This window comes from Amblyomma americanum, chromosome 9 (genome assembly GCF_052857255.1).
Source record: "Amblyomma americanum isolate KBUSLIRL-KWMA chromosome 9, ASM5285725v1, whole genome shotgun sequence".
NCBI lineage: Eukaryota > Metazoa > Arthropoda > Arachnida > Ixodida > Ixodidae > Amblyomma > Amblyomma americanum.
The window spans coordinates 3,848,121-3,865,149 of NC_135505.1; the positions used below are offsets into that span (position 1 = coordinate 3,848,121).

The window sequence follows — 17,029 nt, forward strand, 5'->3', positions numbered from 1 at the left end:
CAATGTCTTAATTGTATAAGAAAAAACATCGATACCAGCCTTGAGACGCGTCTGACCACGTTTCGTTTTAATACAGGGCATCCTGAACCTCATCCTAGAAACTATAGACAAGATCAACGCGATTACAACATCCGGATTTCTGGTGTCCATGTCCGGCGAAGATGCCAGTCAGAGCTGGGACACGATATCGGGCTTCCTCTACCAGCTGCTAGGTGAGTGATTGTAAATCACAACGTGTTTTAAGCATAAATACCACCAGTAGACCAATTGCTGAGAAGTTGGAAAATTTAGTGTTTAGTGCCGGGCTACTTAAGGCTAGCGCTGATTACTAGATTGCATGTACATTATACCTACGGTAGGCAATAAGTTTCTGGCCGTTTAAGAGCAATGTTACCGTTACTGTTATGGAAACGGGCTAAATTCCAAACATTACCCAAATTTGCGTTCAGTTGACGAGGTGTAGTGAACTTTCGCTACTGGTAAAGAGTCGAAATTACTGCAGCATAACGGCATGCCTCAAAGCTCAATTTATTGATTTTCTAGGAAATGGTCACAAAGTGATTATACCAGGAAGAGAAAGTAAAGTATGCGCAATATGTTGGGCGCAGTGCCAATACTGGCTGTTCAACTTATCACCTCTCCAACGAATGACGTGTACAGATGCACGACTACTTTTGCCTCAACAATGACGTAACGAATCAGCACTCATTCGATAGCTTTTTTTTTTCAGCATCTGCTAGCGGCCACGGAGACTGCTGGGCGGTCAAAATACGCCAAACAAACGCAAAATAAAACCAGCATAGTCTTACAATGCCTCTTATACCTTGTAATCTGATTGTTATCGACAGCCGCAGCCCACTCAGTAGTATTAAAGCGGAATTAACAGGCCTTGAAACTGCAGTTGCTGCCGACAACCAAGTTGTGCGTGCTTCGCGAAGGGCACTGAATTCACAACTGCTTCTTCTTTTTATCACAGATACCTGCCTATCGCGAACAACACTGCACGTCTCATTTTCACCATGTAGTGAAATTGACCCGCTGGATAAGACCGTGCCTGTTACCGTGCATAACACCAAGGTTTTGCGTTTATGGCTCCCAATTTGACGTCCCGGGTTTTTGGAGCAAGGCGTTCGTTGGTTCCAGTCGGTCACGAGAATATCCTCACGGCATTTGTCCACACTGCATTTGTCCTCCCATTCGAGCTGCAGCCTGTTCCTCAAAACCACTTAAGCTTCCCTTATAGGATCATGACTGCCTTTCGGGCTGACGTTAGGCGAAGTCTTGCTGCCCGCGATGAGACAAACAAAGTAAACACTTGTCCTGAATAGGCAAAGCTGTAGAAAGTTTATGGAACCACATTCTTTCAGCAGCGTGATTCACATGCTTGTTCGCTCTGCTTTCTCTTTCACCAGCTGCCATCATCAAGGGAAACCACACCAACTGCGCTCAGTTTGCTCAGCCTCACAGGCTAGACTGGCTGTTCAGCCGATTGAGTGGACAACAGGCTTCGGAAGGAACAGGTATAGTGCTTAGCGAATCATGCCGTCTCCTTAAACACACCAAGCAGCGCAACAAGAAGACGCTTCTTCTTTTCCTATTCCTTGCTGTTCGTGCTGGACTGCGCTGTGTTCGACCTTTATAATAATGCCAACAAGTACCTCCGAACCTTTCTTTATAAAAGTGGAGAGAAGCGAAATAAATATGTTAAAGAAACTTGTACGAATAGGTTTAAACAGATCGCAGGCGCCGTGCTTTTCACCCACGCAGAGCGGCTGTTACACATCTTTACTGAAAATACCCAAGCTAATAGTTCATGACCCTAGGAATACATTTTATATTTTTTTCTTTGAGTGTTGCAATATTCTATCCCTAAATTTTGCCTCGCTGTGATACTACGTCCTGCGCCTTCATTTTGCCAGGTATCATCGCTAGTGTTTTGGCTTTAATATTAGAGAAAAAAACCCGCATTTCACAACTCATACAATCAAGAGAACGGCTATTTTCAAAAAATATCGTGGTATACAAGTGCGCAAAGTATTTGAGAACACACAATGTTGACTTCAGGCACAGAACCATATCTCGAGCAGAAATAGGCGTATTTTCACCAAACTTCGGCTTTGTTAGTGTTTATTTTCAGTATTGCTCAATGAACCGCCATCCGCGGCAATAACCAATTCAATTATGCTTCGGAAACAACTGCATGTTCGAATCAGGTGGTCCTTAGAGACATTGGCTACTGAGTCAGCAATGGCAGCCTTCAGTGGTTCTTTCGTGTTATGTGGCAGTTTGTTGGCGCCCCTCTCAACGACGCTCCAAACATAGTAGTCCAGCGGATTTAAATCTGGGGAACTAGGTGGCATAAGTTGGGGGGCACACGGAATGACATTGTTGTGGAATAAGCCGCCGCGATGACTCAGTGGTTATGGCCCTCGACTGCTGACCCGAAGCACGCGGGCTCGATCCCGGCCGGGCCCGGGCGGTTGAATTTCGATGGACGCGAAATTCTAGAGGCCCGTGCACTGTGCGATGTCAGCGCACGTAAAGAACTCCAGGTGGCCGAAATTTCCGAAGTCCTTCGCTACGGTGTCCCTCATAGCCTGAGTCGACTTGGGACGCTTATTTATTTCAGAATAACGCAGGCCACTGCTTGGCCCAAGCAGGAAACAATGAAGGAAACACGGTCGTGGAAGCTTTCAGCCAGCCACACCTTGGTAACGCAGGCGGTGTGGGCGGAAGCCGAATCTGGCTGAAAGATGGTCTTTCTTTTGAAACCGTCTCTGTCCAGGGTTTTACAACGGTGTCATGCACCTCCACATGTGCAGCAGCATTTGGACGGAGTTCGTTGCTGACAACGGCTAGCACCATTACAGACGATCGAAATTTTGTATCCATTATAGTATGCACCTCATCAGCGCTTGCGCAAAGCTACCTATTATTACGGCGGTTAGCTTTTTGGTCTTCGTCAAAGTTCTTTTGATCTGAAAAAAAAAAACAGCATTTCCTGCTGCTCAGTCTTTTTCAGCTTGGTTCAGCGCTTGAACCGACGCAGACGATTCTCCCGAGTTTTATAGGACATAAAATGTCCTCTCCTTGCGGCATATGAATGGTGCCTCTAGTCGTCGTGCGCAGGCTTGCTGCGCACGACTCTGAGACTTGGAGCTCTTTTGAAATGACCCTCATCGACTTTCCTGGGTCACGATGACTGACAGCCGCCGAAAAAAATTGCGCGTTCTGCCGACATCTGACCGCTTGCTGTGCTTTTTTCTGTTCACCACAGATGCCACGTCACCGTCAGAGCACATCAGTTCTTTCCGCCACTTATAAGCGAACGGCCTCGCTACGTTCAGAAAGGATGCGAGTCCCCTTCGTTTGCGGCCAGGGCGACTATAGACTGGATGGAGTTTTATTTCCTGTGTCAGTCTGTATTCTTTTATCTCGAAACAAACGGTGCACTACGAAAGAGAAGATGTCGATATACTAGAAGCCACACGCCCAGATAGATACGCTGAGACTGCTGGTGTGTATAAGATGATAGGGAATAGCGTTCTCAAATACCTCGAATAGGACAAATTGCCGGGCTAGTTGGTAATGATCCATTCTTGTTGACAGCGCGTTAAAGCACAGAGACAGAAGAAACACAGAGCGTCAGCGCCTGTGACGTCGTCCTCTGTGTTTCTTCTGTCCCTGTGCTTTAACGCGCTGTCAACAAGAATGGATCAAATACCTCGCTCAACCGCTAGGTGCGTACCCGGCACTTTTTTTTTTTGCATCTTCTTTTCAGCTCTCTGCTGTTTTCCCTGTTTTTTACTTGTTATAGTCAGGAACAACTTATGCTACTTTTTCTACCAAAGGTTTTTTTCTTATCCACTTACACATATGTCATTACCTGCGCAGGAATGCTGGATGTATTACACTGCGTGCTAATTGACAGCCCTGAGGCTCTGAACATCCTCAAAGAAGAACATATCAAAGTCATCATCTCTCTTCTTGAGAAACATGGACGGGATCCCAAGGTAAACACTAATTGGGTGTATTCTTTGTTTCAGCAACGCTGATTGGTCCGAAAGCAAGTTCACTTATTTCCGTTGCTGATCTGTTGCACGGACGATTCAAGCGCGCGAAACCCCTCTCAAAACAAAGTCTGCATTCTAAACACAGCTCACAGGGCACGTTTTCACATCGCTACGTCCAGTTCTAACTGGACGCAGTCCGTATAACACGCCCTGTATCCATCGAAAGTTGCACTAAACTGAGGATCCCATACATCCCATACCTACCAAGGTAGGTATGGGATCATACACAGATCTCTGAGATAGCCTTGGGCATGCGCAGCCCTGATCGCCGTATTGTGTGTCATACTTTAGAACACTTTTAAGCTTGCCATGATTACTATCTATTAGCGGCCTAAAAATGAGAGTTCTAACAAGAGGTCGCACTTAATCACGCATTCGTAGACTGAGTACTTTGTGATGTATTTTGTAACCAGGCGCTCGAGCGCCTGGTTACAAAGCGCCTGGATCGCTTTTCGCTCTTTGGTCCACATCCCTGGAAATTCTGTTTTGCCCAACATTGGGAAGAATCAGTAACTTTATCACCCTCGAGGGGAGAAGCTCGGCCGATAGGAATCCTACCAGAGAGCAACCACCGCCGTGCACAGCTCAGTCTTGTGACCTCAGATGGCGTTTTCTCGAGAGTGCCCACTCTTTGGCATACCTCTATAAAATCCGCACTGAGGAGCAGTTGGATGCTAAGTTTCTGGACACGCCGCTTACCGCTGGAAAAGTATCTCGTAAAGCTGCCGGCTCAGGAAATATTCGTCCTCGAAGCGCTGACGGCCATCGCGCATGGCCGCTGCACAGGTTCTGGACGTCCTCTGCTCCCTGTGCGTGACGGGCAAAGGCGTGGCCGTCCGGAGCAGCCAGAACAACATCTGCGACAACCTGCTGCCCGGGAGGAACCTGTTGCTTCAGACTCGACTGGTCGACCACGTGGCCAGGTAACTGCGTCGCTGCGACATTTATCGCGCATCGATGAAAGCAAGCTATAGGAAGTAAACAATCGCGATTCGTTGAACAGATCACTCTGTATCTTTGTCCACCGTTATTTAACCTTTCAACAGACTTCTCTTGAATTGGCGGCTCCCCATCTGAAACCGCTCACAATTCATGTTGTCACGGTTCTCAAGAAATCGTAAAAAAGTTGCGAGGGCTTCTCCGTGGTCTGGAGAGGGCTCATTTCACTGCTAGATCACGTTAGCGGCATTAATATTGCAATTCGCGCAACGCACGCGAAAAACATTATGGGAACATTTCAAATTGATTGAACAAGAAACTTGCAACGACCGTGACCAAATTAAGGAGACTTTGGTGAGTGGGTGTTTAACAGATTCATTCCAATGCTCCTCACCTTGGGGTGCTTCGTTAGAGGATACGAGTTTTCAGCGCTTGTTCCCGTGCAGCATGCAGCCCAACATCTTCGTGGGCAAAGTGGAAGGGGCTGCGCTGTTCCGGCGCTGGTACTACGAGGCCATGGTGGACCACTGCGAACAGGTGAGCCACCTGCAGCCGCACCTGCGCATCGGCTGGGCCAACACGGCGGGCTACGTGCCTTACCCGGGAGGGGGCTCCAAGTGGGGCGGCAACGGCCTCGGCGACGACCTCTACTCGTTCGGCTTCGACGGCGCCTGCCTATGGACGGGTAAGTGGCTCATCCGGACGACTTGCATTGGCCATGCAATGAGCGGAACCAGTATTCCCATAGAGTGGATGCGAGGGTACGCAGCAGTGAAGTCTTGGGCGGAGCACTGGATAAAGAGCGAAAGCACCCGATGGAAGGGGCATTTTGGGCACGCTGAATAAAAGGGAAAATTAACCGAGGCCTTTTCCTACAGCGCACGGCACCAGTAATCACGATAAGTACGACGCAAAAAAGTTTTGAAAAATTCTAAATTCGTCTCAAGCTACGTGCACCTCGTGTCAGCCGATATCGCTTCCATGAGTAGATAAGAGTTACCGCGTTATGCACTCGAACATTTCTTTTCTCGGGCAGGAAGCACTCTGCTAATTGGCAATGGCGTTGTGCAAGAAGCACAGGCAGCCATTTGTTTAATACGCAGAAGGTGCAGTTGGTCAAATCCTCTTAAGTTTCGGGAATTTGCACGTTGGACAAACCGGTAGATGCGTTAATGATAGTTTAGAGAGCATGCTAAAAATGTGAAAAATGTACGTGAAGACAAAGATTATCGAGCCTTTCTCTGAGGTCACTGTTTGATTCGCAAGGTCGAAGGAACTGGTCTCTTCAGCACGGTGAAGTTCTGAGCCAATTCGTCCGGCAAATTGTAGAAGAAAAACAACCGCGACTTAGGACAGGACTGATGAGCAAAGCAGTAGACAGTACGAAGGAAGCTAGCAAATGAAGTCAATTAGAAAAGAATAGGGGGCAGCAACAGTGTGCGCCTGCGCATTGCGTGCCGTTAGCAGAGAATAGATGAGATGGTCACACGTGGCAGAAGGCAAATTAGGTACCAGTCTAAAGTAACAACAGGGGAAAAAAGCACCTGGGTCTCTATTCCGAGTTTGTGTCATAATAAAAAGCGAAATAATCTGCCGCAGCGGCCGCACCTGATTGGTCAAAACGCCGGAAGCGGATGTCGATTCGGTTGCGACTGTGAGCTGTGGCAGGATGTCACTCCATTGCGGTTGCCGCAGCGCAGGATCCGCTATGTGTTTGACGTCACCGGTCCGGTTTCTTCAACACTTTTTGCTGCATCAGAACCACCACATCCGCTTCTGGCGTTTCGACAAATCAGGTGTGGCCGCTGCGGCAGATTATGACGCTTTTTATTATGACACAAACTCGGAATACTACCGTGGCTTGTTGCTCAGTTGTAATTTTCCTTCAGTATGCCACGTGAGCCTGAGCACTAGCCTAGCCGTGGTTTCTTTCTCGTCCGGTTTTTGTGCCTTCAAATTTCAGCCTATGCATCGTGGCTTCTGTGCCAGAAATACACAGATATGTATGCATTATGTCGTGTCATCATGATCAGCCAGACTAAGTCCACTGCAGGGTCTGTCCCATGTCTCTCCAATTAACCCTGTCCTTTGCCCGCTGCTTCCACCCTTTGCCCGGAAACTTTTTAATCTCATCCGCCCTCCTAACTTTGTGAAGCCACCTGCTACGCTTCTCTCTGTTATTTAGCAGCGCTGCGAAATTTGCTCTCGATGATACACTGGATTTATGGGGAGCGAAGAAAGACGGCGGACAGGGAAGAGACTCTTTCGTGAGTACTTAGTGTCTGTACGTCTAAGTAGATGTCTGTTTCGTGTTCTTTGTGTTCCGATGCTGCGCGCAATTTCAGGAGTGTGGTTCTCTAGATTTCAGGCACTCGCTGAATATGTTGCCAGAGAATAAAGGAACCCTAAATAAAATGCCTCAACAAAACGGTTCACATCTTTTTTTTTTTCATTCTTTGCAGAAAGCTCACTCTAATACTTGTTAACTGCAGGCGGTCGCTGCAACACCGTGAGGCAGTCCTCGCCACCGTACATTCGTAAGGGTGACGTCATCGGATGCGTCATCGACCTCAACGTACCCGTGATCAGTTTCACCGTGAACGGAGTCAAAGTGAAGGGCTGCTTCCGAAGCTTCAACACTGACGGGATGTTCTATCCGGCCATCAGCTTCTCCGCGAAACTCAGGTGAGCTTAATGATTAGTATGCAGTGGCTCATCTGAACTATTCTTTTGCCCGCAGCGTAGCATATCGCAAGGCTTTGCTCTATGCCATCTCGTAATGAACTGTAACAGGAGGCTGCAGAGCGATGGACGGCAACTCTGTATCTGATCTGTTGTGTGCAAGTGCTTTTTTTCTGAACGTAGACATATGTGGAGGCACTGCAACTTACTTAACGCAGAGGATTAGCTTAGCACAGTGGCATTTTGCAAGCACAGGTATGCCTTATTAAGAATAAACAATGTCCACTAGGTGTCGTCTACAACGTGCGGTTTTAGCAGTAAAGTTCAACCACAGCCAGGGACTTGATAAAAAAGAGCAGTTTAACTGTCGTGCTCTTGGCCGGTGGGTGCTTTGCGAACGACGGGCTTCATATTTCTCGAAGACCTATTCGGCGCTTGGTCAACGCGCACTTTCGGATCAGGTTTAGCGAACACAAACAGTACACAAACAGGCTCATCTACAGCTAAGGTCTATAAACCTCCAGGGTGGCTAAGGCCTTGGATACACACTCTGCAGCTTGCCTCTTTTTCGCAAATGCCACACGTGAATCTAGAATATAGGCCCTTGGCACTCCTCGCTCCGTGCAGTTGCCGGTTCCTGTTGGGCGGCGACCAGGGCAAGCTTCGGTACGGTCCCCCCGACGGCCACTCTGCCCTCGTGGAGGCCCTGCTGCCCAATCAGGTCCTGACAGTGGAGCCTTGCTTCCAGTTCGGGGACGTGCCCAAGGGCGTGCTCTTTGGACCTGCGCCCATCGCGGACGACGTCATCTTCGTGCCGCAGCCTGTGGACACGTCCAACGTGAGGGAGCCACGGAGGAAAAGCTTTGTTTCCTCGTTAGTCCAGTAAACAAAAAGAAAAGGAGAGAAATGAATAGAATAATAACCCTTGGTGCAAGTATGTAACATTCGTGGTGTGTGTACTTTCTGTACATGTATAGAAGATGTTGTATGCATGATACTGCATGTGCGTAAAAGCTACAGTATGACGATGACGATCATGATGTCATATCTGATCTTATGACATCTGCAATTATTACAATAATTTGTTTTTTTTTCCTGCCGTTTGTCTTGTAAATGCGCACGGGGTCCCTCAAATGATTTCTGAACAATTTTTATCCGTACTTTTCCGCATCTGTGATGTGACAAACGGCTTGACTTTAAACCTTTTCTGAGCCGTCTGGCTGTCAGCCTGGGCGTGGTGCGTTGCCTTGCCAACGCTTCCAATGTTTGTGTTTCCTGGAGTCCCCGTCATGACTTTTTTTATTATCTCCACATCTGCTTATGCACGGACCAGCAGTTAATTTAACGTAACAGAACTCGACGGACACTTTCTCTCTGTTCCGAGGCAAGAAGTCGTAGCTTGCTGACCGATAGCTCCAGCTGCAAAAGCGGTTATTAATTACAAGAATTTCATTCCACGTTTTCTTTTCTCCATAGTGAAGCGTGTTCTTACTCTTCTTCTCTAGATAATTTTGCCAAACTACATCGAATCCGTCCGCGACAAGCTCGCCGAAAACGTCCACGAAGTATGGGCCATGAACAAAATCGACAGCGCCTGGAGATACGGAGAGGTACGTCTTCTCGGTTCGCGAATTTTTCTCTCTGGTGTAAGGGATAAATGCGCGCTGCTCCAACTATTTGTGTGTGGGTGGGTTGGAAAAGTAATGTTCACGCTCAACAATTGAGAAACAGCCCTTAAGCTTTGATCGCAGGCACCAAGCGTCAGCATCCTTTAATTTCACGTTGCGTTTTGTAAGCCAGAAATTAAATCTACAGGAATCTAAACCAAGTCGTTTAGTTCAAGAGCTTCAATTTGTTATTTGTGACAAAACCCGTCTACTATAATTGCGTTTCCATGTTGGGAGTAGTATACGGAGCATTAATGGCACTGATAGCGGTATTTGGTGCTTTGTGAGTAAATTTTACACATGCCTGGCGTTCTTGTAATATCCCTAGGAAAATAAATTTTGCGGGTTGAGATCAAGCCCACTGACCTTTTAAAAAAGCCTAGCGCCGAATGGTTTTGCTCGTGTAGCCAAGGCGCCACTTCCATCAAGTGTCCTCAGAAGAGCTCTTCCATGTCAGCAAACGCTTCAAAACGTTGTGCTAAACTACAGGTGCGAGACGACGCCAAGAGGCATCACCCGTGCCTGACATCTTTCGAGCACTTGCCAATGGCCGAGAAGAAATACGACACAACTCTAGCCCTGCAGACTCTCAAGTAAGTCGGCTCTGGTTGCCACAGTCACGGGAAGCTGTTTAGACTACATTTCAGAGCACCTCGTTCCTGCTCTGATAACTTCTCTGACCTCGTCAAAGAAGCGCCGTGGGTAACGTCTTGCTTGTTTACTTTTAGAAACTCTGAGCATATAAGCACTGACATTTACAGACGCTATCTGGCAGTAAGTAACGAAAGCGTCAAGCTCACGAAGAAAGTTTACAAGGAACCTTGATTGTTATCCTGCTAATCGGTAACACATAGTGGGAAAAGACAGTGACACACAGACGCACGGTGCGTGTGCTGCGTGCTTGTTCCCTGCGTCCCCGACTGCGGCGCCCAATGTCCACAACTCAGTTATCTCCGCTTGTGTCCCAGCATGCCTTAAAAGCGGATTGTAGTGGCATTTTTTTGTGTGATGCTCTCGACCTTACTTTTTGCTTTAGAACCATCCTGGCCTTGGGGTACCACATAACTGTGGACAAGCCACCAGCTCGCATCAAGACTGTCAAGCTGCCCAACGAGTGAGTGGCTACGTTTCACAAGTAGAATAACTCCAGGAGTACGTTTTCTTAGATATAACAGTGAGCTAATAAAGCATCGCCGAACGGTTTCGTCACAAGTTCACATTTGGGAGAGCTATAGCCGGGAACTGTTCCGGTTGTCGATGTGCACGGAGGAATGAGCAGAGATATGGTACGATAGCGGAGGTACTAAACAGCAGTAACTGCTACTGCTCTGCAATGTGCCCTCGTCCGCATCTGACCCGCCAACGAAGGATACGGCATGGCGAGTCTCTGTCGGGATTCTCGCCACGCAAATCTGGTTGGTCTGTAACTGGAATGTAAGCTAGCAGAACTCCCCTTCATTTTAGTTGGTGCGCTGTTAGATCGTTGAGAGAAACTCATTTGGGAAGGTTCTAACTCTGTTGCCGTCCGCTTTCGGAGCCTGCAGTTTCCTGAGAACAACAGATTGTTGGGCTAGCGGGCGGAGTGGGTAGGGCACAAAGTGCGAAGGCGAGATAAGCGCTGGTCCTTATTTAAGTCTGACGGAGTGGAGTCCAAGGAAAAGTAAGCGTAGCAGGGTGGCAGAATGTTCGTTTGGCTGATGATATTCAGAACTTTTCGCGGATGATGCAAGTGAAGGGCGGCGCAACTGCAACAGCGCAAGAAAGAGAACGACACATGCGTGTGTCTGAATCTCTTTCTTGTGCTGTTGCAGCTGTGCCAACGCTCCCTTGCACCGTGTAATCTTACCTTGGTAATATGTGCATTAGACTAATATGATCAAACAAAAACGTCAGTACTTCATAGAAGCTACGGAAAGGAGACAATTCGCGCCAGAATGTTCGAGCTCAGGTGCATACCGTGCACGCAGTAGGCTAACTTCTGCTTTGCACAACGCTGCTGCCACGCCAGGTAAAACGCACAGAAGACATCTCCCAGCCGATGAGTGAGTACGCATAGCACAGTACAATCTTACGCAACGTGAAGGTTATCGCTCGCATTTTGGCTCAATAATACGGACGAACTTTTGCTGCTGTGGTGTCAGTTATTCCCTAAAAAAAAACTGAGCGCAACCGAGCAGCTGATTAAGCTCGTGTAATTAGTTCAACCTATTCCTGCATCCAAAAAAAGTGCATTACAGCTCGTAACAGAATTAAAGGGACACTGAGAAGAACTCTATCATTTTTTTTTTTGTTAGCAAAATCTGATAGTTCGGCACTTCATGGTTTTGGTGCCGCTTGTCCGGGCGCGAAAGATGCATTTATTTCAAAGAAATTTGGATTCGAAGATGAAAAACTTTTTCCCACCGCTCTGATTCAAACTCAGGGAACTCTTATGACGCCACGGCAACTCTTATGACGTCTCAGAACGGAGTGACGTGATACGTGACGTAAACGCAGACTCCGTGATTTCTGACAGCTAGCGGTGCGGTGCGCAACCTTCCTTTGCCAGCGTCAGAGATCCGTAGTGCCATTAAGTAAGGAAAATTCCTCCAAGGTGGCGCCTCTTGTCCTAGGAAGTCATCACGCTTGTATTTGCGAGATTGGCCTGTGGCGGCGACACCTGTGTTTTGGTTCTTGCTATTTTCTACATTACAAGAGCTTTGTTTTCAGTAAGAGTGGCGTTTTTGTGATCAGGAACTGCTATTCTATCGGTACAAGCCAACTTCAATTTCTCCTCAGTGTCCCTTTAAGCCTGAAGTCATGTTCTTCAAATCGGATCATACGGTACATAAACATATCTGCAAGTTTTTGTTTCTTTCCGTCTTTATTGAAAGTTAAACGGCGCTTCTTTCTTGCTTTAATTGTATTGAACAGCATGGTAGCGAAACTCGCGAGGAATTCATCACCAAAATCAGTCGTTTTAAAGTTTTTTTTTATTCCAAAAAAATTGCGGATGACACCTAAGACTAACTACGTGTTGTGAATGCGAAAGTATGCACGCGGAGTGTTCGGCTGGGGAGATGGCGTACTCCTCTAATGCAGTGGCCAGGGAAGCTGATATGTTCGCGCCGCCCGAATGGCAGGAGATGAAGGCGACTGTAGCTAAACCTAGTGCGAGATATTGCAAGTTGAGCGCGTGGGGTGTTGTGCAGAGGCGATGACGTAGTGTTGTAATGAAGTGGCCAGCGGTGCTGATCTGTTCATGCCGGCCGAGGTTTTAAACCTACTTTGGAAGGAATTTTATTTTTATTTCTTTCCTGATGATGAAAGCACTGCCGATGACGTCACGAGGCCACGTGGGTTTTCGATCTGTTTCTCGTGGACAGAACCGGATTTTCTGACTGATGAGCCACACAACGATTTCGCATCAATGGGAGGAACTCCTTTTCTTCCACTGAAGCTGAAGGCGAATTTAAATCGTGTACATGCAAGAAGCGCTGTACATGGCAAAACCTGCACCAAATTCTGCGTAGTTCTTTCCTTTTATTTAAGCTCGTGTTTGTATTTCGGCTTCATTCGGCACGAAAGGAAAAAACGTGGACGACCTGCTGCAGGAGCATTCCTGTCTTTTGCCTGCTCGTAAAGGCTTAACCCCCAGTCATACGCCTTAGTAAAATATTGCGTTCAAATGGGTTCACGCAAAGCTGCTCCAGCGCAGAGTGAGGCGAACTGAATAACACCTCCTCCTCTGCCCCAAGCCCCTATCTCCAGTCGAACGGCTACAAGCCAGCCCCCCTCGACCTGGGCGCCATCACGCTGTCGGCCAAGATGGAGGAGCTCGTGGACCTGCTCTCGGAGAACACGCACAACGTGTGGGCCCAGGAGCGCATTCAGCAGGGATGGACCTACGGGCTTGTCGAGGTTGGTCGCAGTTGTTGCGGTCGGGCGAATCAGTTCATCCAAGACTTGCTTTCTGCATACTCTCGACGGGTACCGATTCAGTGACTTGTGAGGCAACAGGAATAACTTTAACAGCTTCGTAGTCGAGGCTTTCATGGGAGAAAGCGTAGTAATGCGGGGCAGCGATATGGAGAGGGCATAGCATAGCGAGAAGGAGAGCAAGCGCTAAGCACAGTGGCAGCGTTGTGACGCAGGTGGGCGGATCCAAGGCGCGGGTGAGAGCGCGCGCCGAGCGCTGGTGGGCGGAGTCAAGGAGAGGATGGCGGCCAATTAGAAAGCGCGCGCCCAAAAGATGGTTTCGAGGAGCGCGCATGTATAGACGAGTGCGCTTGGCGGTTGTTTCTCGAATAATCGCAAAATGGTGACATCTCACGCACTCCGGAAAAGAAGCCGCCCGTCTGGAGCGCCAGCGAAAGTTGGCGCCAGAACGGGCAAGGCGTCGCCGGGCGAATTCTGTAACCCGCCCGAGGGATACCGAAGCCATGCCCAAGCGAATAGCGGAAGATCCCGAGCTTCGAGCGAGAGAAGCCGAGAGAGCGTGCCATGGAAAGAGAACCGCTCAGCCAATCGATATGCTGGCTCTGAGAAGTTCTTGAAGCTTACCCTTGCAATTAGCGAACGCCAAGCAGCTTCGCTCTTAACAAGAGCGTTCGCGACGCTAGGTCAGTGAAGCTGGGCTAATTTTTCACTTTCCAAATCGCGCCGCCATCCCGTCTTTCCCAGACTAATATAGCATTATATGCCTCTCCACAGCTCAAAACTGAAAATAGCGGACGCCCGTCGCAAACTGACTTTATGCAAGCGACGTACTACACATTCGTGTCCATGTAACAGATTTTCTTATGTTTCGAGGAACAGGGGACTTAACAGCTTTTTCTCTTCCCATGCTTCAGAACCAGCCGACCAGGAGAAGTCCACATTTAGTGCCTTACAAGAACGTCGACGATGTGATTAAGAAAGCCAACAGGTAAGGCTCGTGCACACAAGATAAACAAAGTCAGGGGCTTTTAATAGCTTTATGGTCATGAAACTCCTGCCGAAGTTTGGTTTGGGGACAAAAGAGACCGCCAGAGGCGCCAGCGGTCGGCAGACCACTGGCGCCTCCGTGATTTTACCAGAAAATTATCCACTCCTGTGCTGTTATTTGGTCTTTTAATTTTTCATGAGTGCCTGAAGCGGACGTCCTGTATCCATTACAGTTCCGCAATTACAGTCGCTTGACACTTGGATAGAGAAAAAGCGCGGCCGGCAGCTCCACGGCTGGCTCTGTATCCGTGATCGTATGGCTGCTGCGTAGAGACTTTTCATGCTTAATGTGGCATTACAACATTGCCGAAAGGTGCATTGCGGTCATTAACCCACATCATGCGCGGGAACGAAACGCAGTGCACGCTTTAGTAAAGGAAAGGTCGCGTTAGCAGACGGCACTCATTGCATTCGTACTGCGCTTGGGCTGCTCACCCGGGTTCACTGGACAGGGTGCGGTATTTTACTGTAGGATTTCAAGCATGGCACGGCTGAGCGTCTGCAGCGGAAGAGCGCGTCAAAACTGTGCTGGCGGTTCCTGTGCGCGGCATTACTCTTTCGGGAGCAGAGTGTGTTCGACTTCGCTTGCGAAAGTAGCGTATAGCAGAAGGCTACGTTCATCTTTTGAGCTTATAAATGGCGCATTTCGGCCGGAATAGTTTTACCATTTTGCCAGCAGGCTGCCGCTATTTTTAAAATCACTTCTGCGGCACAGCGCCCCTATCTGCCCAGCTTCAGTTCGAATAATGCTGTTCTGAACTGCTGCGCTTAGGTATGCAGCACTGCATCGAAGTCTGCTTTAACATAGTAGTGTAAATTATTTTCGCAGCTTACCCGCCACCGTCTTCGGCGGTACGAATGCGCACGATGAGAAAGGGAATGCCTTAACGTATTGATCATTTTATTCATATACACAACGCCAAGAGGAAAGACAGTTGAGTGTCAACATAGGAGCTGTTATTGTCTCGACGTTTTTCCTGCACTGGCTAGGCATTTCACACGCACAGTTACTCAGTTTGTTTACACGTGCCCTGACTATAGAAAGTTTCTGTTGACATTCGTGGAGGCAGTTGTGCTTCGTCTTGCGAAACTGCACCTTTAGTTTGCGCAACTCGTGACTGCAGATGGGCTTTGCAGTTTGTCAGGCTTTGTACAGACTTTGCACATGTGAAGAAAAAAAATGCCAGTGGCTTTTTCTCTTAGTATTTAAAGCTCTGGTGTACAACTGAGCGCGGCCCATGGCCGGGTAGATCGGGCAGGAGATATCCGGAGCTGCTGGCAGGCATCCCATGCGATACACCGTCACTGTGCTCATTGCTCCAAGCGTGGTTTTTGGTCAAGCATCGTGGGAGCCCTTTGGGTATCCTCGGAACAGCGTCAGGCAGGGCAGCTCAAGAAACAACATCCCCGTTCACTAACAACTCGTCGTACTGCAGTAGCAAAAAGATTGTCAGAAAAGCGCAGGTACCGCGAATGCTTCGCTGGCTATGGCGCATCTACACTTCTCACGCAATTCGGCGTCAAATGGGAAGCGAAAAAGTGAAACCTTTTCCACGTTGCCCAAGTAGCCGGAGCGGCAGCCCGCCACGCAATAAGGCGAAGGCATTATTCACAGCACACGCTCGTTTCATAACACATACTTCGACACTACACCTGATAAATTGCCGGAACAAGCAAACGACACAAACGTCGCTTTCTACGCAGCTTGGCTCCTGCCTGCTCCGCAGCTCGCCGAAACATGAAAACCTGATCGATGGATACGGCTGAACCCTTTAAATAGGGCGGTGGCTCAAGTCACATAGCCATGACTTGTAAAAAATTTCACTCTTTTCTTGATTTTAGCCACCAATCAGATAACCATTGCTTGGTTACTTCTACCCGCTTGAAATCTATTTTCCCTTAACTGTCCATAAACCCCAAAGCCTTGGATAAATCAGCATCGCTGCTTTCCCTTTACAGAAAAATATAAAGTGTTCAGCCGTTTCCTCCTCCTCTCCGCACGCAACGCACAACGTGTCTATGTCATGGTATCTGACTCTCTATGTCTTAGTCCACTAAACTCCCGTCCTGTCATCAAACAACAAAGAGCTTCCCCTACAATTACCATAGATATTTTCTTTGGCAATTTCCTGCTTAAAATCCTGTATGTTCCCAGTGCCGATTTCGTCAGCATCCCTGTTTTCCACAAAGCGATTAAGTAAAAATGTCTTCCGTCTTATGGGCAATGCTAGCAATGAAAACCTCTGAATTCGTCCATACTTAACTATCGCCGTGACGGAGAACAACCTTTGATTAAAAAGTTTGGGCTCTCACATTTCTCTTCATTGTTCCCTTCCGAAGAACGTGCACGGGACAGAACCAGGCACAGCGAACACTGAGGTGAAATGGTTCCTGAGAATCCGATGGTTAGTGAGGATTCACTCTAGATCTCTGCGCTAAAGTAGGCCTTAAGTGATTTTGGCATGATGGAACCATGTTTTGTGTGCGGCGTATTTCTATAAAAACTTGCGCCAGTCGGCGTTTCCTATTTCTTGGTAGCATTGTAATTAGAACATGATAACAGGTAAGAGCAGTGAAATGCCTGCACCACTACCGACAAGCATGCCCGGCTTTTCTAAACATCGCCAGGAGAGGCACTCTGCATGCGGGATCGCTTTTATTTGCAGCTGAGAGAAAACCGAAGAGTGCGGTGAGAACTTAGCA

At 48.1% G+C, this 17,029-nt stretch overlaps 1 protein-coding gene across 1 annotated transcript in view; it reads left to right on the forward strand.

Moving 5' to 3' along the window:
* Positions 1-17,029, forward strand: part of RyR (Ryanodine receptor) — a 1,185,515-nt gene that overhangs the window by 265,557 nt on the left and 902,929 nt on the right. The window contains 12 exon segments of the mRNA XM_077638630.1: positions 77-212; positions 1,413-1,520; positions 3,895-4,013; positions 4,860-4,996; positions 5,459-5,697; positions 7,505-7,697; positions 8,322-8,532; positions 9,200-9,304; positions 9,851-9,954; positions 10,398-10,475; positions 13,099-13,261; positions 14,194-14,267. Of these exon segments, the coding sequence (XP_077494756.1) occupies positions 77-212; positions 1,413-1,520; positions 3,895-4,013; positions 4,860-4,996; positions 5,459-5,697; positions 7,505-7,697; positions 8,322-8,532; positions 9,200-9,304; positions 9,851-9,954; positions 10,398-10,475; positions 13,099-13,261; positions 14,194-14,267 (1,667 nt within the window).